The sequence below is a fragment of the Trichosurus vulpecula genome, chromosome 1 (genome assembly GCF_011100635.1).
Source record: "Trichosurus vulpecula isolate mTriVul1 chromosome 1, mTriVul1.pri, whole genome shotgun sequence".
Taxonomy (NCBI): Eukaryota; Metazoa; Chordata; class Mammalia; order Diprotodontia; family Phalangeridae; genus Trichosurus; species Trichosurus vulpecula.
The window spans coordinates 506,008,187-506,031,006 of record NC_050573.1 but is presented as its reverse complement, the minus strand read 5'-3'; the positions used below and the strand labels follow the sequence as shown (position 1 = coordinate 506,031,006).

General features: G+C 36.1%; 1 protein-coding gene across 3 annotated transcripts in view; it reads right to left on the bottom strand.

Annotated features, from left to right (window-relative positions):
• DMXL1 (Dmx like 1) overlaps positions 1 to 22,820 on the bottom strand; it is a 146,089-nt gene that overhangs the window by 97,270 nt on the left and 25,999 nt on the right. For all 3 annotated transcript variants that reach the window (XM_036740774.1, XM_036740775.1, XM_036740776.1), the window contains exons 4-13: positions 22,430 to 22,508; positions 18,950 to 19,076; positions 17,518 to 17,584; positions 13,228 to 13,409; positions 10,107 to 10,296; positions 9,324 to 9,492; positions 6,593 to 6,805; positions 1,276 to 1,529; positions 458 to 1,142; positions 240 to 361 (exon numbers count right to left, since the gene is read on the bottom strand). In XM_036740774.1, the coding sequence (XP_036596669.1) occupies positions 240 to 361; positions 458 to 1,142; positions 1,276 to 1,529; positions 6,593 to 6,805; positions 9,324 to 9,492; positions 10,107 to 10,296; positions 13,228 to 13,409; positions 17,518 to 17,584; positions 18,950 to 19,076; positions 22,430 to 22,508 (2,088 nt within the window). The remainder of the gene's footprint in view (positions 1 to 239; positions 362 to 457; positions 1,143 to 1,275; positions 1,530 to 6,592; positions 6,806 to 9,323; positions 9,493 to 10,106; positions 10,297 to 13,227; positions 13,410 to 17,517; positions 17,585 to 18,949; positions 19,077 to 22,429; positions 22,509 to 22,820) is intronic.

Genomic DNA, 22,820 nt, shown 5'->3' with positions numbered 1-22,820 from the left:
GTTATATCTAATCATTTAAATTTGTATATATAATGAGATAAAAAATTCAAACAGGTTTATAAAACTTACATATTAACATTTCACTTGCTTTAATCAATCAACAAAATTTATTGTTTTATCTATGTTCCAGGCATTCATTACATAGAAATAAACATGTTATGCCTATTTTGTGTATCTAATAATTTCATATTAAAAATCACATAGGCTTTATAAGATTTACATATAATCATTTCACTTACAGATATTTCAGGGTTGGATAACTCATATAAAAGTTTTTTGGCATCAGTGACAGCTTCATACAATCTCAAATATTGTCCATCACTTGCCACAAAGCAAGCACTAGGAGAGTTGCAATAAGCACCTAAAAATATTGATGAAAATTTTAAATTTAGCAATTTAAAGATAGTGTTTAGATTCTTTATTATCTTGAATAAAAAGAAAACAACCTGATGCTTACCTAGACAGTAACTAGGTATGAGGGTAGGTAGCCATGCCACGTTGGAAAAGGCCGAAACATGAAGAGAATTAATCCTTGCAAGTTCTGAAACACCTCCAGAAAAAGACAATGGCCCAACTGGATCAACCCTCCAAAGAATAAGTTCGCTATAAACTGCATTTGGATCCTGGAAAGTTACATCTACAGTACTTCTACTATGCTCTCCTAATGAAACTTCCTCAGAGTTTAAAGCATCATAAGGCTGTTTCAGATTGTCTATGTCTGGTGTCCTTAACGCATTATGATGGGATGTTGTTAGTAGCAATGGTAATACTGAATGGCAAGCTAAGTCATTAAGATGAAAGCGATGACCACAATATCTAGATTTATGGGAAATACTGAGCACTGTAGAAAAGGCAGATTCTTCTGCAAAGCTGACTAACCACTGATTCAAGGATCCATCTGCATGCTTTGAAATCATCATGACATTAGGAGTGAAGATACTTAATTTTAAACTATTAGTTGATTTACTGTGACCAGAAGAGATCAGCATTGATGTAGAACGTGTGAGGCCAGAGGGTTTTTGTTTGCCTTGCTGAATAGCCAAGTCAACATTCTTTGTACAAGCATACATCACTATGCTTCTGCAGAGAGAATTTGCATCACCCGTAGGGAAAGCTACTGGAATTCTGGAAACAAATGACACCTAGATTTAAAAAAAATATATATGCATTATGATGCATAGATTGTGTGAAGATATAAAAAGTAAAATTACAGATAAGCAAGTATATAAAATATTAAACAACAAAGTAGGATACCAGCTGAGATGATAACAGTACCTGCACCTGGCGAAACATACCAGGCTGGTATTCATCCAGCCAATCCACGTGCCAAATCAGCAAAGAACCATCCACTGGATGAATACTGAAAAGCATGTCTGCATTTTTACTCCATTCAGACAGAAGCACTTCAATCTGATGATCAATAATAGCAGATGGTAAGGATACACAGCCTGAACTGAGTGTATTTTTTTCACTACTCAGCTCTCTCTTTTCAGGAATTGCTTTCAGATCATCAACACCTTCATCTGTTTCTGGTAGAACAAAGTATTAATGAGTTAAGTAAATGCAATTAAGCAACAAATTTAACGAGCATTACTAGAAAGGCAGTAAACCTTAAATTAGTATCTAGGTTTCATAAACAAAAAATTAAAAAAAGAAAGCTTTTACTTTAAGTGATCCCTGTAAAATATTTTAAAGCTCTGTTTTAATACTTTTATCCTTTGGGACAGCTAGGTGGCGCTGTGAGTAGAGCACCAGCCCTGGAGTCAGAAGGACCTGAGTTCAAACACTGCCTCAGACACTTGACACATGTACTAGCTGTGTGACCTTGGGCAAGTCACTTAACCCCAATTCCCCTGCCCAAAAAAACCCCATAATTTTATCACTTTAGAGTTATAGTCATCAGTTTCTAAAATAATACTTATAAACACTAGTACTAATACAAACCTAACCTTCCAAGAAAGTATATCAACATGAAATTTGCAGCCTTTTCAGACATTAGGACAATCAGGAACGTGATTCAATGCTCAATCTCATTTCAGTTGTTATATAAAAATTCACCAAATGTTAGTAACGAGTGAAATCTTGTTATTCTACCAACTTAATGTTAAGTTAGTACTTATGCTCCCAAATTACAATGAAATTACAACTACTCTTTGCAACCAGAAAACATCAGCTTTTAAAATTACTCACAACATGAGTATTGTGGAAGAGTTATACATAATAATACATGTGTGGCCTAGGTTGAATTGCTTGGCTTCTTAGGGAGGGTGGGTAGGAAGGGAATAGGGAAGAGAATTTGGAACTCAAAGTTTTAAAATCAGATGTTCAAAAACAAAAAAAGTTTTTGTATGCAACTAAAAAACAAGATACACAGGCAATGGGGCGTAGAAATGTATCTTGCCCTACAAGAAAGGAAGGGAAAAGGGGATGAGAGGGGAGGGGGGTGATAGAGGGGAGGGCTGACTGGGGAACAGGGCAACCAGAATATAAGCCATCTTGGAGTGGGGGGGAGGGTAGAAATGGGGAGAAAATTTGTAATTCAAACTGTTGTGAAAATCAATGCTGAAAACCAAATATGTTAAATAAATAAATTTAAATAAAAAAAAAGTGCCACCTAAAAAAAAAAAAGAAAAAAAAATTCAAAATCATGTATTTATCTCAGTATAGCGAGAATTTAAGAAGTTTCTAGTTCAATGTTGATATGATTTTCCTGAACCTAAACAAGCAGTTAAGGGCAGTTTTTAAAATAAGTTTTTATTAATGTCTAGTGCATTTCTAAATATGTGTAAATATACTGCACCAAAGACTACTTTTAAAATAAATCTGTTTTAGGTCAGATGTACCATAGTTTCTGAATTTGCCACAACACACATACAATTTTAAAACTGTTTTTTATTAAAAAAAATTTAATACAATTCAAGTCAAGAAATACTTTATAAAGTATCACAAAGCACTGTGCCAGGTGCTTAGGATATAAAGACAACTATGAAAAATAACATTTGTCTTCAAGGAGTCTACACTCTACTGAAGGATATAATTTGTAAACAGGTAAGTAATACAAGATGATTTGAGAAGAGAGAACACTAACAGCAGGAAAGATTAAAGATTTCATGTAGGGGATAGCACCTGAGCAGATCCTTGAAGAAAGCTAAGGATTCTAACAAGCAAAGGAAAGGTGAAGGGAGATGACAGACAGTTCATTCTAATTCACTTTCCAATAGCAGCTCTGCTAGGTTTCCTCTCCAGGAACATCTTGCAGGCCTAAGATAAGCTCATTCCTCTGAAATCTCATCACCATGAAGATTGACTCAATTGTTGATACTCATGATATCTCCTTGACCCTCTCAGCTGCTTTTCGCCTCTGACTGGAGGGCAGAGACATAAACTCCTCCCCAAAAATCTCCCTTTAGAGAGAGTTCGAACTTTCTAGGGAACCTCATTTTCTTTCGGCCTCTCCACTTAGTTTCAACTCCGTGAACATCACGCGCCAGCTGGGTACCCCTTGGTGTCCCCCCTTCCCCCACCTCTTCAGCTTCCTTTTGTGAATTGTCTTCCCTTGTTAAATTGTAAGCTCCTTGAAGGCAGGGCCTGTATTTCTTTTTCTTATTTGTACTGCCAACACCTAGCACAGTTAGTAGGTGCTTATTAAATATTTATTTTAAGTATAGGCTCTAAGACAGCCTTGTGAAGGCATGGAGTCAGAAGAGTGCTAGATTAGGGAAACAGCAAGCATATAAGCTAGGACAAAGAATTCAAGAAAGCGAATAATGACAACTAAGTCTGATAAAATATGCTTACCCAGTCTGTGTGTGAAGAGTAAATCCCATGTTGATGAGTTTTTATTTTGTCCTAGAAATAATAGGGAATTTCTCAATACTTTCAAAAGGGAGCATTGGTGACTGTTGATATCATGGTGACATGGTGTACCAGCCACCAGGAAGTTATGTCAAAACCGCCATGATACAACCTCCCACTTTCTTGTACTTCTAATCTCTGATAATGAGGGCCTGGTCTTTCTCTACTCTCAATCATACTCTTTTCAACCTTTCCCTACATACTTGCTCCTCTTTGATGCCTTCAAACATACTTAGGTGTCATTCTTAAAAAAACTTTCACCAGAACTTACTACTCCTTAAAACCATCATCCTGTGTCTCTCCTACCTTTCTTGGTAAAACTCCTAGGAAAAACTATATCAGTGGCCTCCCTCTCTCCTCTCATTAATTCCTCAACCTTTTTTTTTTGGAGGGGGAAAGGCAGAGCAATTGGGGTTAAGTGACTTGCCCAAGGTCACACAGCCAGTAAGTGTGTCAAGTGTCTGAGGCTGGATTTGAACTCAAGTCCTCCTGACTCCAGAGCTGGTGCTCTACGCACTGTGCTACCTAGCTGCCCCAATTCCTCAAACTTTTGCCACATTTTCAACTGAAGCTGTTCTCTTTAAAGTTACCAATGATCTTTTAATTCCCAAATTCTATTTTTTTCCTTAGTACTTTCCCTCTGGATACTTTCTTCTTCTCTGACTTGCATGATGCCTGATTCTCTTCTTACCTGTCTGACTACTCCTCAGTCTTCTTCGCCAGTTCATCATCCATACTCAAAATCCCTTCACTGTGGGTGCTATCCATGACTCTAACCTAAGTGCTCTATTATTTTCTCTTTATATTGTCTAGGTTATCTCATCAACCTGAATATAATTATTATAGCTAAGGAGATAATACAGAGATTTTAATCTTTAGCCTCAGCCTTTCTCCCCTGAGCTTCAGTCCCTGATCATCTATACCTATGAAACATTTCAAACTAGTCCTGAAGACAAATCAAATTCAACATGCCCAAGACAGAACTCATTATTTTTCCCCTGAATCCTTCCAAATTTCCCTTTTTTATTAAAGGGCCATCTAATTGGTCTCCCTGCCTCAAATTGCTCTTGAAATCAGTTGATCATACACCACAGGGGCAAAATGATCTGTCTTACTTCTCCTTCTTATATTCCCCTACTCAATAAACTCTAGAATCAAATAAAAACTCCTATTTAGTTTTTAAAGCCCTTCACACCCTGGGCCCAACCTACCTTTCCAGGTATACTCTTCCTCCTCCTGCACTGCGTGATCTAGACAAACTGACTTTGTCTCCATTCCTCCTTCAAAGTATTCTTTTATCTACATGCCATTGTACAGCTTTCTTCTTTGTCTTGAATATGCTCCCTTCTCACTTCCACCTCAGAACTGCCCTCTTCCTTTAAGGTTCAGCTCAAGAACTACTATCCAAAAGGGGATTTTCTTGATCCACCCTACCGCAATTGCTCGCAACTGCCCTATCTTGTATTTGTTTGTTAATTCTCTTTGTATTTATTTTATATTCACATCTCTATATGCTTATTGTCTCCTCCTTTAGAACATAATCTCCTTGAGAATAGGAATTGTTTCTTTTTTTTTCCCTAGTACCTGACACACAGGAAGGACTTGATAAATGCTGACTGGTTGCAGTTTAAGTGATCAAACTCAGGCTTAAGATCTGGCAACTGAAAGGAAGATGGATGGGAAAGTGAAGAGAATGGAAACAGGGAGACCAATCAGGAGGCAATTTCTAAAGTATAGGCAAGAGGTAAAGAGGGTCTGATTTAGGGGAGTGGCTGAGTGAAGAGAAGGGGATGAATGTGATTAATTGTGAGGTAGAATCAACAAGACCTGGATCAAGCTGAGCTAGAGGTAAAGGTCAAAGATGTCAAGATTGACTGTGAGCACAGTGATATCCTCAAGAGACAAGAGTAAGTTTGGAGGAAGGGTATATATCTTAGAGGGAAAGATAATGGGTTCTGTTTGGACATGTTGATTGAGAAGAATGCTGGATATCTACGTAGAGATGAACAGTAGTGATGTGAAACTAGTAGTAGATGTGAAACTAATCAAGGATTAGGGCTAGGTATATAAAATCAAGAACTGAGAATCATTTGCTCCAGAGGTAGCTGAATCCATGGAAGTTGAGATCACCAAGAAAGGGTGTAGAGAAATAAAAGAAGAGATTCTGGGACAAAACTTTGGGGAATCTCCACAGCTGTGGGAAAGGATTGGTAAACCATCAAAGGAGACTGAAAATGAGTGGTTTAGTCAGAGACACGAAAAATCCTGATGCAGGAGCAAAAAGAGGAACTAGTAGGGAACTAGGATACAGGAAGAGGGAGTGGTCAACAGTACTCAAACCAAAAGAGAGGGCAAGGAGAAGGATGAGGAGTGAAAGAAGCCAAGTACACACTGATTAATCTTTGAAAAAGCAGTTTCAGGCCAGTGGCTGGACCTCAAAGTAAATTACAAGAGGTTGTAAAGACAGTGGAAGAAACTGATTGGGGGGAAGGGAAGCATGGGAGATAGGGAATGTTTGATTATACAGATGAAAATTCTAGTTTCTATTTTCTGGGGGGCAAAATCTTTCTTATAGTTCTTTGTATTCCACATAATACCATATGCAGAACCTTGATACATTAAGCATTCAAATATATGATAAGTTATCCTCACGATATAAAAATGCATACATGTACTGAAGAACAACTTGATTGAATCAAACTATTTTACATATTCCATATTTTTCTTAAGCCATTACCTTCATCAGATTTTCCATCCACCTGATTAGATTCTTCCATACTGGTTTCTGAAGGTGGCTGTTCAAAACTCTTTCGAAGCTGCTGTAAAAAGACCTCCATTGATAAAGTAAAATGCAATTCTTTATTGTTAAGCCAGTGTACAACAAAGGGCCCACTCTCCTCTTCACTTTCACCAAGGCTGAGAGATGTAATAGAAGGAAGTAAAGGAATATCTACAAAGCAAAAATGCCAAAAATCAATTACTTGCTACCTGATCACATGAAACAATAAGCTTTATATTTTTGTCAAAGAATCATGAAAGGTTTAAAATAAATGTAACCTACACACAGGTCACTCCACATGTTCTCTCATAATGTGTAAGTAATTAGATAAGTGGCCATTTTAATGTCTATAACAGAAAAATTAAAATCATATGGTCAATTTTATCTCATCTAATAAATGATATATTTTTTTTAGTCAAGTCATCTGAAAGATGTGACATGTTTAACAACCTTATATTAATATTTTTAGGACTGAATTGTTTTGATTAAAGAGTATATTTACATATTCTCATATAAGAGTTCAAGACATTACACAAATTATATAAAACAAACATTATCCCTCTTTTGCAAAATTATAATGTCACAGTCTCAAAGGGATTTGAGTTAGTACACAATTATTTATTTGGTGGCAATCAAACATTTTTCCTTACAGCAGGTAATGTTGGAAGGGCTACAGGAATATAGGCACACTCTATTTGCAACAGAAAAATAATCTAAGCATACTACAAAATAATCTGGAAGTATGCAAGAAAGGAACTAAAATGTGTACAACTGTTTTCCCAGAGCTCCCATTGCTAGGCATGTACATATTCCAAAGATGTTAAAAACAGAAAGGAAGTTCCCATCCATACCAAAATATTTATAGCAGCAAAGAAGTGGAAACAAAGCAGTTGCCCATCAACTGAATAGGACTGACTAAAAGGATGGTGTATGAATGCAACAGAATAAGGATTTGAAGATTTTAAATAAACACAATCTGTTAAACTTATATGAACTACACAAAATGAAGAACAAGGAAAGCAATATTCCCAGTGACTAGAAGTAAATGGAAAGAAAAATAACAAAATGAAATTGAATGTGTAACTATAATGCTCAAGCTTGTCCCAGAAGAAGACAGGAGGAAATGCACCTACTATCTTTTGCTGGACAGGTGGAATATGGGCATGAAATACTATGCATGCTAATAGCCACAGGTGATTTTTTTTTGCTGATATGCTTTTTTTTCCTTTTTTGCTACAAGGATGACTTGCTAGGGAAAGGATGGGAAAAGACATATTCAAAAATGTAAATGAGATAAAAACTAATTATCAACAATTCTTTTGAAAAGTAGCCTTGGAGAAGATACGTCAAATAAAAATTGTACCTGATTACTGGAGAGCCAATACTAATAGTTTATGTTTCAAAACTGGCTCAGAATACCCAAATCTCTAAAGCATTTCTATATTTGAATTGACTTTTTGAAAGTAATATAATTAATAAAATTTGAATTTTAAAAATGTCTTCCCTTGATTCATTCAGTGATAATTCTAGAACTTATTTAAAGAGCTGATTCTTCCATGAAGTTCTATTCTATTGTCTCATCTTAGTATACAGGACACCATGGGTTTTTAAAAATTATGGTAGTAGAAGACAAATTCTGGATGATTCTACCATGTGGCACAGCAGAAAGAATTGGGGGGACGCATCTGAACTCAGAAGACCTGGTTCAAGTCTCAACTGTGCCACTTACACCTCTGCAAGTCACCTGATTACTGAGCTTCAGTTGCTTCATCTATAAAATGAGGGGATTGCTTTCAATAACTTATAATATGCCTGCTTTCTGAAGAACAGCCTCACTAAAGCTCCAAAAGTCTCACCACCCTTAAACCAACCACATGGCAATGAATTATTTCATCACGGCAAATCTGCATTCATGTTCTGCTGGTGCAGTAACCATGGCAGAATGCTGGAAATGGTAATAAAGGATCTGAGATTTACGTTAACCTAGCTACTGGTACCTAAATGTGAGCTGCTTGTCAATAATTCATGGACACACTAATGGAGGAACTGAATCATATTAACCTCACTGTGAAGGAAACCATAAGACAGAAGAACTTACAGTTAAATGGAAAGATGGCTCATAGGAGAGCTTTTCCCTCATCCTTAAAAAAAAAATTCACATGATATTACCACTACTTAATTCTAAGCAAAACCTTGGAAAAAGCTGTGTACACTCATTAATTTTACTTCCTCTCCTGTCATTCACTTCTCGGACATCTGTAATATGGTTTTGGACATAAAGCCAATAGCGCTGTTAATCTAAAATTGCTCTCCCCAAAGTTACCAGTGGTCTCTTAATTGCCAAATCTGATGGCTGTTACTCAATACTCACACTTCTTGACCTCTGTACAGCATTTGACACTGTCTACTACCCTCTGTGTCCATATATTATCTCCTTTCTGGGGTTTTGTGACACTGTTCTCTCTTGGTTCTCCTACAATCTGTCTGACCACTGTTTCATTATCTCCTGTGCTAGTTAATCATCCTTATCCCATGCCCTATACTTGGTATATACTCTACCTAGTACCCACATTCCGTACTTTGTTACCCATAGAATGCAAAAGTATAACATGCACAGATTTAGTACCAAAAAGTCCTGTGACACTATTTCATCCTAAAGAAAGCTTTTTTGAGGAGCCAAGGTTTTTACCTGTGGCTGGGTTGATGCTGGCTGCGATATGAAAGTGACAAAGTGCATTGGCTTGCAGAGGGGTGTTCCTATGGACCTGATGAGGATTCTGCTGATGTGGTAGGTAGCCAGTATGTGCTACAAGTGCAAGTGATCTTCTTCGTCCTCTACGAAAATGCCTCAGGTTTACCTATGTGGATAAAATTGCTTTTTTAGAGTGCCCTTATTCTCATAAACTACGTGTATTCTTAATATGTTTGTTTTATGAGCTACAAAATACACTGACAAACGAATAACAAGGCTCAGGAGCCTTCTCTCCTCAAGTGATCAGATATATTAACTCTCAACAGTATTTCTCTAATTTATTACATTACATAACCTCAAAGTTGTAGGTTAAGAAAATCTAAAAAGAGAAACTTTACACTATGGCAACCTCAGTTCTCTTGCTCAGAATGCATTTGTTTTATTCAAATCAATAACGTTTGTTCATGGTTTTTTTTTTTCAGTCATCTGGTAAATTTTTAAAAATTAGTTACTTTCTACATTGGAAAAATATCATAATGCTCCAAAAATTTTATAGCAACATTTTATTTTCCTGAGTCTTGGTTTTTTATATTTATCTAAGTTAAGTCTAATTGAACTTAAGATTATGGTCATATATTTCAATCATCTATAAAACAAAGAATTCAAGCTCGGTGATCTCTATTGTCCTTCCAAATCTCGATTCTATGACTTAAAAGTCATGTTATAAAAATCACTCCCAAAGTTTGTAGTAAGATGAAACATCTAAACCATAGCACTCACTTCCAAAGCATTTTGAACTCTTTCCTTACTGGAAGCATTCCTCTTGAAGTTATTTGTTAAATTAACTGGATCAGTCCAATGGTTGTAGTTTCCTTCATATAAGAGACTATCATTTGGTAAAAAAGTCTCTACCCATAGGCGGCACACATTATCTTTGCAGCAAGTCAACAATACATTACATACAGAAGCCCTGTGGAAGAAAACAATATTGAGAATAGAAATCCAGTGCAGAAAATTAGCATGGCAACCATGGAAATTATTCAGTATTATTTAAATATACATTCAATTTTTAAAGTATCAATGAAGAAAAGTTTATAGTAAATATAGTAAATATAAATATTTAATGTGTTCAAAAGGGCAACTGTACGGCCTTGATTACATAAGAAACCTCTACTTCAATGCAGTACTGCTTTCCATACCATTGTACTTCTCTCTATTATTCTTAATTCAGCAACTAACTACTTTGATTTCCAAAACTGTTCCATGGTCTGAGGTAGTGTGACACAATCACCAGTGTTGCCCTGAGTGAAACTCAGTCTCATACTAAAATGGCTCGAATAGAAATATACAACATCCTCTAAAAATAGGGTTGTTGTCTTTTTAACCATTGTTTAGCATGCACTCTTGATAGTCTAGTGAAACCTATGGACCCCTTCTCAGAATAATGTTTTCCTAAACTGAAAGAAATGCTGAATTTCAGCAAATGAAGATGTTAGTTTTTTCCCCTTCCAACCTCATGGAATCTATCCATGGAAACCCTGGGAGTCCACTGACCCCATGTTAAGAGACCATGGTCTAAAATAATCTATCTCAATTTTTTAGTTATTAATTATGGTCTGAATCCATTCTTGCTATGTGGTTTTTACAAAGTCACACAATATTTATGGACATCTTCCACAATGACCACTAGCATAGTATTGTAACACAGTACTGTAAGTATATATATTTTTCTCTCAGAATATGGAATATCGAGTTTCAAGAGCTAAAATGGTGTTTTCAAACACGTATTACTTTCCTAGTTAGTGACTTTTTCCTCTTGGTAAGCTTATTCCAATACAAATTGAAGGAAGGAAGGGAGGAATCAAGAAAGTAAACAAGGAAGGAAAAGAAGAAGAAAGGAAGGAGGGACTTATTAGACATCAACTGTGTGATAGATGCTGTGCTAAGCACTTTACAAATATCTCATTTGATCTTCACAAACACCCTGGGAAGTAGTTGTTATTATTATATGCCTTTTACACTTGAGGAAATTGAGGCACCTAGTTGTCTCTAAGGATTAATAATGAATTCATTAATTATCCACAGGGGCAATCACCAGGTAAAAGGCAATAAGCCCTTTCAAAAGAATGTTTCCAGGAGTGCTTCAGTATGTAAAGAAAAAAAAACATAGCCTTCAGCAGAATCCTTTTCTTTTTGTCTGCCAAATAGAGCACATTTCTGTTTTTATTACTATCTTCCCTTTTGGTCTGATTTATTAAATACCATTTTAACACACATTTTCAAAAATTATATAACATATGTGTTACACTGGATGCTGTATAGTATGCATAGTGAAGATAGCAGGAAAAGAAGCTAGGTCTAGTGAACCTGAGCATGAACATGTCAGGGTGACAGTGAAGCTGAGAAACCTGATAAGCAGAAATAAATTAAGATGACCAAAGATAATGGAGAAAAGAACAAGATAAGCAGTCCGAAATTCATACAAATCAGTAACAAGATGTTTAGTAGCAAAACAAAGTGGATAATCAAAATGCTGGGCAAACATTCTACAGCAAGAAGATCCACAGGACTTAGAGGAATAAGACAAGCAGGTACTTAGCAGAACCATCTATCTTGGAACACTCAGTCAGAGAGCTTGTCATCACAACTTCTGGTGATTTTATTTACCTCTAATTTAGGCCAGCCAAAGACCTTATACCAAGCAAGACTTTAAGATCTACAAATGACAACTGAAAATAAAAAGACTGCATAGGATTAATTATAGTTTTTTGACAGGTTTTCCTGAACAATTTTCTTGATTTTTACAATGAAATGATTTATTTTTATTCACAATAAAAGCATTAGCCAAAAGGATTAAAAACCATTCATATTTCCATTTCAGTTTATGTACCTGAAATAAGATTTGTAAATGTCTAGAACATGCAGTTTCAGTATGAATGATTTAAAATAATAGAACTTTAGTTCTATTACAGTAATCACCTGAAATGGTACTTGGTGGTTATGAATGTTGTGTTAGAAAGACTGTAAATTATTTTATGGCACAAAGCCAAAAAGAAAAAAAATGTATATGGCACCGCAGTGACTGAGTAAGAAAAATGTAATCAGAAAATAAGATAGAAATATAACTATGTCTTCTTAGGATAAAAAGCAAAAAAAAAAAACCTGCGGCAGATGTTGTAACTATGTGGCTGTATTACTGTATATCCTAATGAAAAACTACTTAATTTTTGAAATTGTGATTCTTAGACCAAAAAAAGAAAATAAGACTATTAGTGCATAAAAATACTTGACTTGAATTATTGAATCAAAAATATAAAAATAATATTGAACAGTCAAATAAACAATAAACTTGATATATAGATAAAAGTGTAGAATAATTAATTGATGAGAAACTTGATCACTTCAACTCTGTGGTTAAAATAAAGAAGCATGAAGGTAAAATGAAGATTATATAGAAGAAATTGCAAAAGATAACACATCAATAGGATTTAAGTCATATTCTTATTATATTTTAAAACTCAACCACTAATACTACTTACATTTCACCAACTGATTAGGGGTGGCATAACTAATCAAGAAAAATGGTGGCTGACAGCTGATCAAGAGAGGTAATTATGTAGCTATAGTGAATTTATAGTCTAGATTTCTCAAGAAAGTCTTAATTTCAAGCAAAGGAAATATCTTTTAACAAGTCTATAGAAAAGGAATATAATTTCATTAGGTCATGAATCTTTATATAATATCCAGTCAATGTCCTTATTAGCCCCACTATTTATTTGAGCATTCAAATCTTCTCAGCCTCTGAAGTTCTACAGTTAATAGTGTCTCTAGAAGTAAACAGAAGTCATTATTCACGATGTCTTCAGGTGGCATTCATACCACTGGAAAATTAATCACTGACCTAGGCATATATTTGCTGGTTTTCCGCCAGGAAAATCCATTTACAGCTCTAGGATGTGCCAGGTAAACAAATGAAAAGTCAACTTCTCCTCCTTGTGTTTGTTTTTCTGGACCTCTATCTTGAGAGGTAACTGTTGACCGCCAGCTATCTGTATTATACCACACTTTCAAAAGGCAGTCATCCTAAAGAAAAAAAATACAACAAATTATGCTAACAACCAAAAAAAGAGAAAGGTGACAACCATTCACTTTGGAATAGCATCATACAAGGTTTAACTTTATTTGCAATGAACTAAAATAAGATTTTCTTATAAATCTTTACATTTTGAAATAGTTTTGTTACACAAGATTAAGATCCTGTTTCCCATCAGTTTTAAAATTTTCTTTTAAGGGTGGTTTGTTAGCTTTTTTTTTTAAAGGAAAGTCCAAAAACAATGCCCAATGGCATGAATACTAGAGTCTATCAAGATAACTAAATAATAATTGCAGCTTAATAATGCACTTTATGATTAGCAAGCACTTTTATTTGCTCTTTTTGAACTAGATCTGTGATTTCATCAGTGTAGAAAACTCCATTCCAAGGAACAAACTCCCTCTACTGACATAGACTGAAAATTGTCCTGCAGTTTATATTCTTAGAGAGTTGCCTCATTTGTTTCTCATTAACAATTCTAAAAAGTATTTCAGGTAATTTTTCATTCTCATTTTACAAATGAGAAAACTGAGGCCCAAAGAGGTTAAGTGACTTGCCAATCAGACAGCAAATAAGTATTAAGCATTTACTACGTGCCAGGCCCTGTGCTAAGGGCTGGGGATACAAAGAGACAAAAGACAATTTCTGACCTCAAAGAACTCACAATCTAATAGGGGAGACAATAAGCAAACATATGTACAAATAAGCTACATTCAGAATAAAAAGGAAATAACTAAGAGAGGGAAAACACTAGAATTAGGAGGGGTTGGAAAAGGCTTCTTATAGAAGATGAGATTTTAATTGGGACTTAAAAGACAGGAAGGTCAGTAGGTGGAGATGAGGAGGGAGAGCGTTACAGGCATCAGAAAGCCAGGGTCATTGGATTGAAGAGTATATGATGGGAGTAAAGTATTAGAAGATTGGTAGGGGCCAGGAGGTGAAGGGGTAGAGTAGGTTATGAAGGGTTTTGGATGCCAAATAACATTTTTGTATTTGATACTGAATGTGATAAGGAGACACTGGAATTCGTTGTAGTGGGGTGGGGGAGGGGCGGAATCAGATCTGCATTTTAGGAAAATCACTTCAATAGCTGAATGGAGAATAGATCAGAGAGACTTGAGGTAGGCAGACCTACCAACAGGCTATTGTAATAGTTGACACATGAGAAGATGAAGGTCTGTACTTCTCTTGTACATGTCCCCTTCTCTCCTCTGACACTGCTGCCACTCTGGTGCAGACCCTCATCATAGCAGCAATGTCAGAGGACAGAAGGGGGCATATATAAGAGATGCTGCAGAGGTGAAATCAACAAGCATTGGCAATAGATCCAGCATGAGGGGTGAGAGAGAGTAAAAAGTAGACGGGTAACTCCTAGGTTTGCGCCTGAGGAACTGGAAAGATGGTGTTGCCTTCTACAGTAATGGGCAAGGTAGAAGGACAGGATTTAGGAGGAAGAATAATAAGTTCTCTTTTGGACATATTGAATTTAAGATGTTTACTGCATATCCAGCTTGAGATGTCTGAAAAGCAGTTGGAGGTATGAGACTGAAGGTTAGCAAAGGGGTTAAGGTATAATAGGTACTCTTGAGAATCATCAGCATAGAGATCCATGTGAAGTAGTATAGAAGGCAAAGAGAAAAGGGCCCAGGGCAGGATCCTGTGGGACACTTATGGTGTCAAGGTGTGATCTAGATGAAGATTCAGCAAAGGAGACTAAGGAGTGGTCTGACAGGTAGGAAGAGAACCAGGAGAGAATGGTGTTCTGAAAACCTGGAAAGAAGAGAATATTAAAGAGAAGAAAGTGATCAACAGTGTCAAAGGCTGTAGAGAGGTCAAGGAGAATGAAAATTGAGAAAAAGGTCTTTGGATATGGCTATTATGAGAACAATGGTAATTTTGGAGAGAGCAGTTTCTGTGGAATGATGGGGCTGGAAGCCAGACTGTAGAGAGTAAAGAGAGTGAGAGCAAAGGAAATGGAGGACCTTTTGAGGAGTTTATCTACAAAGGACAAAAGAGATAGAGGATAATAGTGAGGATGAAAAATCAAATGAGGGTTTTTTCAGGATGGGGGAATTGGCATGTCTGTAGATAGTAGGGAAGGAGCCAGTAAAGGGAAAGATTGAAAATAAAAGACAGAGTGGGAATAATAGAAAGGGCGATCTGTTGGAAGAGATGGGATAGAATGGGATCACTTGAGCAAAAAACGTGTTAGCCTTCATAAAGAGTATTGCTGTTTCATCATATAAGAGTAATGGCCTGTTATTATTCAGTCATGTCAGTTGTGTCTGACTCTTCACGACACCATTTGAGATTTTCTTGGCAGAGATACGGGAATGGTTTGCCATTTCTTCTTTCTCATTTCACAGATGAGGAATCTGAGGCAAACAGAGGTAAGTGACTTGTCCAGGATCACACAGATCCTGACTCCAGGCATATAGTGCTCTATCCACTGAACCACCTAGCTGGCAGAAGGTATTTAAGTGATATGAGATGAAGAGAGAACTCAAAACAAACAGCCCAATTTTTTTCTGTAACATGTGATATGTTGATAAGGAAGGTTTGTTAGTATTATCTAGCAATACTGAGGACCCAGTTGAGGTTGTATTACAAATTGTAGAGGACCCAGTCAGAACAAGTATGTGATTTTCTCTACCTTCATTCAGCAGCATGTGTACAGGAGCAAAGACAGCAGATGGTGAGAGTGATATAAGGTTGAGGCTGTCAATGCAAAATGGGTTATATGATAAAGGAGGTAGTGACTCAAGAGGATAGTGCACAGTTGAACTATTTCATCAAGGAGAGAGTGACTAGTGCAAGGAGGATGTCCTGGGAGAGAACTAAGTCACATGAGATTGAAGGTCACACTATGGGTTTGGTAAAGGAATGCAGAGGGAGAGGTGGAAAGCCAATAGATTACGGTCAGATAAGGGGACAGAGGTCCCCAGGCTAATAAACAGTGAGACCAGATTGTAAAACCATGGCTTTTGTTTCCATGTTAAGTTCTCTTTCCACTGCACAATAAGAGGTAATGGACTTTTTTCCCCTGTTCATTTCTTCTGAAGTAATAAAGCATTATTCATTCATGGGCAGAGGTTTCAAACATTTAAGGACATGGAAGCTTTAGAAGGCTTATAAGTTTTTTTAAGGAAATTTTAAGGAAAATAATATAAAGTTAATAAAATTATGCTCAATATATTAATATTTAGATAACTTTCCATGCAATTAAGTGACCAACAGAAGCAAAATATTTCAAAAATAGATGAGTCTGTATTTGAGCTATCTATATTAAACTCAAGATCCCAAGTTTTATTTATACTTTTGCCTGGATACTATTATTGTACTACTACTGTTTTAAGGTATTTTTGTTTCATTTTGTTCTTTTTAAATTGTCACAAATAAACAAATTGTAGTACTACTCTAATTTTTCACAAAGTATTTTTGGACCTGCAGCAAGAACCAAAAAAAATCCTCTCCTCCCCAAACCAAAAGGCACCTAATTTTTTTTTTAACCACTTTTAAGCTCGGCCAGTAGACCTTTGTCAATTTCTGATGAAGGATAAGGGAAGCAGGAAAGACATGAAGGTCTGGTATAGTGAGAAGTATAAAGAAAACTATGGGGACTGATCTGCCTAGGGCTTGCAACATGAACTTCTAGCAAAAAGAGTAAACTTCCTTTTTTTTTTCTGGCTAGACACTATATGTAGATGACAAATGCTTCCCACTCTTAAAATATAAAACAGCCCTTGAGATATCATTGCCAGTGCAAAATAGAAAGCTGTGAATACAAAATTGCTTTCCATGACACTGAATTTTTAGATATATTGTTCTTGAAGCAATGGCTTACCTCATAATGTGCACAAGCAAGAAATGTTTACAAATGCCTTTCAAACAATTCATATCATGTGATACAAGTTTCTGCTTTTAAATAGAGTTGCTGCATATTAAAGAATGGTCACAACACCAGTCTAAAATATATTGGCAGTATAAATTTCGTTCACGTGCAAGAACCATTTAATTAAAACTAAGCCAATGACAATAATATTGTATTCTCTGTCTCTCAATACAAAACAACACACAATCAGATGTTTTAATATTTACCTTTCCTGCAGTAGCAAAAAATTCTCCATCAGGTGAAAATCTCATTAAATGAACTTGGGAAGCAGTCCTATACAATACACAAGCAATTACCTCCATCACTCTAAGCATTTCAAAGATAATAAAATTAAGAAAGCATTCAATACTACTTTTCTAGGTTATACTGAAACAATCTATTTCAAATACCAATGAGAAATTCAGACTAGCATACACAGACATGCATTGCTCTGGTATCAAATTCATTTCTATATTCTCTCATAAAATAAACATCTTACAAACAGAAGCCAACAAAAAAACTTCAAGACTTAGGAAATGAGGTATCAAATAAGTTCAAACCTAAGATAATTTCAAAACTCAAAATCTTTCTATTAATTCTATATAGTAATGCAAAATACATAAAGAATGATCGCTTTAAAGATGGAAATAAACTGGAATCTTATGGTCTACTCTAAGTAGACTACAGTATAGGCTTCACCCCCCAAAAAGCTAAGATTTAAAAATAGAGGTGCTGGTGACTAGACTTCTAGAATTTTAGAGTTTCCAACACCAAGGAGTTTGGGCCAGTAGTAGCATTTTCAAGCTAAATTATCTGATGGAGTTTAACTGACTGATATGGGCATGACTCATTATAATATAATCTCTGATACTTTTTTGGGACAATTAATACTGTCCTTTAATTCTTTCAAAATAAGACCTAGCTCATGTCCCATCATCATTTTATCTCCTCTAAACTGTGCTGTGCTTTACCTTTCTACTGAATTTCTCCTCCTTTCCCCACCTCCACCCCATCCATCCTTAGATAGATAACAATAACTAATGCTTTTCCACTTAACGCTAAACAATAACGTCCTCTCCCTAATTCAACAAACATGGAAGTATTGGGTTTTGTCATATATATATATATATATATATATGTATATATATGCACAGAGAGAGACAGAGAGACAGAGAGAGACAGAGAGACAGAGACAGAGAGAGAGATTTGTAGAACTATTTTTATGAATAGGGAATAAGAAAGAGGGAAGAAAAGGAATTCCAAATGAAGAATAACAAAACTATCTTCCTCACAGTGGTTTTTTATTTTACAGTGGTTTCTAATGTCTAAAAGTTAAATGAAGGAAGAGCTGTCAAACATTTTCAAATATATTGTGGTAAAGTGGAAAAAGCAGTGCCTCTGGAGTCAGAAGCCCTCCTGAGTTCAAATCCTACCTCTGACTGGTTGTTGTTCGTTCTTCATTGTTGAATAGAACCTTTGACTCTTACTACCTGTATGACTTTAGTCAAGTCATAACCTTCCTGGTTCTCAACTTTCCTTTCTAGAAAATAAGGGGGTTAAGACTAGATAATACCTGATGTTCCTTCTAGTTCTAGTTCTACAAGTCTATGACATTAAAATAATTTAAAAATTGATTTTATTTGCATATTTGCTACTTACCTACAGTGCCAGATACATTGCCAGTCCCCAAAATTAAGATCTTTTTCAGAATTTTCATCTTCAGATTGCTTCACCAAGTTATTTGACCAAAGTTGTAAACAGCTAGAACCAGTTAAAAGACGACTGCCTAAAATGATATAAAGCATAATTTATTGTTTTTCTATACAATATTATAGCTACTATACTCCATACATGTATTGACGTTTTATGGAATATTCCATGGTTTTCCTTTCCCCCTACACTCTCAGCTGAAAACTTTGCTTTATAGTCACTGAAAAACAAATTCAGATCATTCCCCAAGGGCTGTCTTCTTCCTTTCTCTTCTCATCTCACACCCCACAGATGACTTCTGCCACTACCTCCTCCTTCACCCCTGTCTCACATGGCGAGACTAAACCACTGTACATGCAAAAGTGATCCATTTAGTCTTCTATAGAAGACTAGCCCCTCGATAACCCCTATTCTCTCACTAAACTTCAGTCACTCCCTGTCTACTGGATGCTTCCACACTGACTACAAACATGCCTATGTTCCCCCCATCCTCAAAAAATCCTATTCTGACCAACTGTCCATCTCTGCTAGCAATCATCATATATGTCTTTCCCTTTCATAGCTAAACAACTTGAGAAGGCAATCTATAATTAGTGCCTTACTTCCTTTCCTTTCATTCTTTTCTGATATCTGCATTCTGGCTTCCAGTTTCATTCTTCAACTGAAACTGCTCTCTCCAATGATCTATTAATTGTTAACTCTAATGACCTTTTCTCAATCTTCATCCTACTTGACTACTTGTCACCTCTGACAATGTCAATCACCCTCTTTTCCCTTATACTCTTTTTTTCTCTAGGTTTTTGGGACCCTACTCTGCCTTGGTTGCCCTCTTTAGACTGCTCCTTCTCATTCTTCTTTGCTGAACTTTCATCCAGGTCATAAACTATAGGTGTTCTCCAGAGCTGTCCTGGGCCCTCTTCACTTCTCCCTACATACTATTTCGCTGGGTGTTCTCATCAGCTCCCATGGATTCAGTTATCATCTTTATGGTAATGATAATCAGATCTACTTATCCAGCCCTAAGGTCTCATGACATTTCCAGCTTCCTACTGGACATCCTAAATTAGATGATCTGTAGATTAAGCTAAACTCATCATCTTTCCCGAGGAACCTCCCCTCTTCCTAACTTTCCTGTTACCACTGAGGGCACCGCCATTCTTCAATTTATCCACATCCTAAGTATTATGCTCAACTCCTCACTCCCACCCCCATATCCAATTAGTTGCCATGTCCTATCATTTTTATCTTCATAATACCTCTCCAATATGACCCCTTCTTTCCTCTGACACTGCTACCACCCAAGGGAAGGCCTTCATCACCTCATGCAAGGATTATTGCCTAGAATTCAGCGCTTCTTAAACTGTGGGTCACAACAACTCCACGGGTTGTGACCCACAGTTTAAGAAGTGCTAATTGGTCACCAGTGGAAAAAGTTTAAGAAGCCCTAGCTTAGATAATCTCTCTCCCTCCCTTTACTATCTCTCCTCTCTCCAATACATCCTCCTCTCAGTAGTCAAATTTATCTTCCTAAAGCACAGGTCTATGTCATCCTCTCCCCCCATGAATCTTTATTACCTCAAGGATCAATTATAAAATACTCTGGTGTTTGGAGTCCTTCATCACCTGGCCCTTTCCTATCTTTAGAGTGTTCCTATACTTATTCCTACCATGTACACTACAATCCAATAACACTGAGCTCCTTAACTCTATAATATAATAATGCTATATACAATAGCCTTTCTTGATCCTCCTTAATGCTAGTCCCTTCCCTTTGTTGTAAATTTCTCATTTGTACATAGTTGTTAGCATACTGTCTTCCTCATTAAACTAGGAGCTCCTTAAGAAGAGGGACTATTTTTTTGGCTTTCTTTGATTTCCTTGATTTAGTGAGGCTTAGCACAGTGCATGACACATAGTAGGTACTGACTTGAATTGACTTTCAAAAAAGCAGAACAAGTAAAACTGTCTTCTTAGGGGAGTTGGGTAGGGTGATGTTTTTAAATTTTGCTGAGAAGACATTTGGGACAAGGTAGGAAATGTTTTTATATTTCTATTTAAATATGGTTAGTGCACTGGAACTAGAACAGGAAGTTAATGATCTGTTTTAGACTCAAAGTAATGTAGACCCTGCTTTCTCTAACGAAAACTGGTAATGATCTTTGAAACATCTTTAACACTGGATGATTTTACACTGAAAACTGGAGTAGATAATGAGTAAAAAGTCTGAAGCACTAAAACCCATCAGGCATGATAACAGTATTAGTGGCAGCAACAATGAGCATGAGGTTTGATAATAACTAAAACAGTTACAGTTATTGTCTTTTTAAGAAAAATCTAAATCTCCAGCCATGCCCGACAAGCCCAAGTCCTTGATCTGCATATTGCCCAATGCCAGCCTCTACATGGATATCCCAGTGGTACCTCAAACAACATGCTACAAATCATATCTATTGTCTTCCCCTCTATTCCTCTTTCTCTTCCTGATTTAACAAATCTTTTCAGGAATATGTTTGAAACCTTGATGTTATCTTTGAATCTTCCCTTACCTCATATCCAATAAGTTGCCAAGTTTTGTTAATTCTACCACTATCCCTCACATTCATCCTATACCTCTCTATTTCCACTACTACTACCCTAGAATAAGTTTTCATTACTGTCTACCTGGATTACTATATTAGCCTACTAAGATATCCTACTGCCTCTTTTCTCCCTCCCATCCAATCCATCCTTCATACTGTTGCCACACTAATTCACAGACCTGACTATATCACTCATTTGCTCAAAAACCTTCAGTTGCTCACTACTGCCTACCAAATAAAGTTCAAATTCAAAGACTTCCACAACCTGGAACTATTCTACCTTCTTAGATTTACTCCATATTACTCTTCTCAACTTTTTCTCTCCCCAGTACTTTGCAGAGCCCTCTGCACTTTTTAAATGTTTATGAAATTTCATGTTTATTGAATTATTGTAATTTCTGAAGCCAAACATAGGATTATCAATCTTCTTCTTACAAATTACCAAAGATTAAGGCAATAACAAATAGTCACTATATATAGACTGAAATCCATCACCAAATATACTTAAGGAAATGTTCATTCCTTTTTATCCTCTGAACCAAGAGCATTGCTATAGCCAACACAAAGAAAAGTGAGGGGCTACTACTGGCCATTACCCTTCCTTCAGTTCTGCAGTAACCAAAATGAAGATAATACTTTAAAAAATTATCTCTCTTAAAAATTACATATCAATTTATGGAACATAAATGGAAACTCAAGATATATTTTTCTTAACATATTCAAAGATATTTCATCCCAGGATATCAGGAAATTTTTCCTCAAGCTGAAATTTTACCAAATTAAAATTTAATATGAGAATAGTATCACATCTAGACAAAATACCATGTTTCATTTAATCATGTTTTCTTACCTGTAGGATCCCAAGTTATATTGTGTGCTATGGACTCCAAGAAAAATTGACCACTTTTCTGCCACTGATTATATAATTCCTAAAAATTCAAAGTAATGATTAAGATGAGCTTTATTGGCATCTCCTTCCACTCCTCAACAAATGTACAAATTTGATTCTTATTCCCATTGCAAATGGAATCTTTGCAAAGAAGAGACATTCAAATAATTCGGTGAGCTAAAAGTAAATGAGATGAAGGAACCAATATACATATGGCCTACTCCCGGAAACTCACCCATCTTCCTTTCATACTATTCCAAACTCCATACTACTAAAACTCCATACTATCATTTCTATCCCCACCATAGAAACAACTGAATGTGGAACAACAGGACATAATCCTTTGGACATT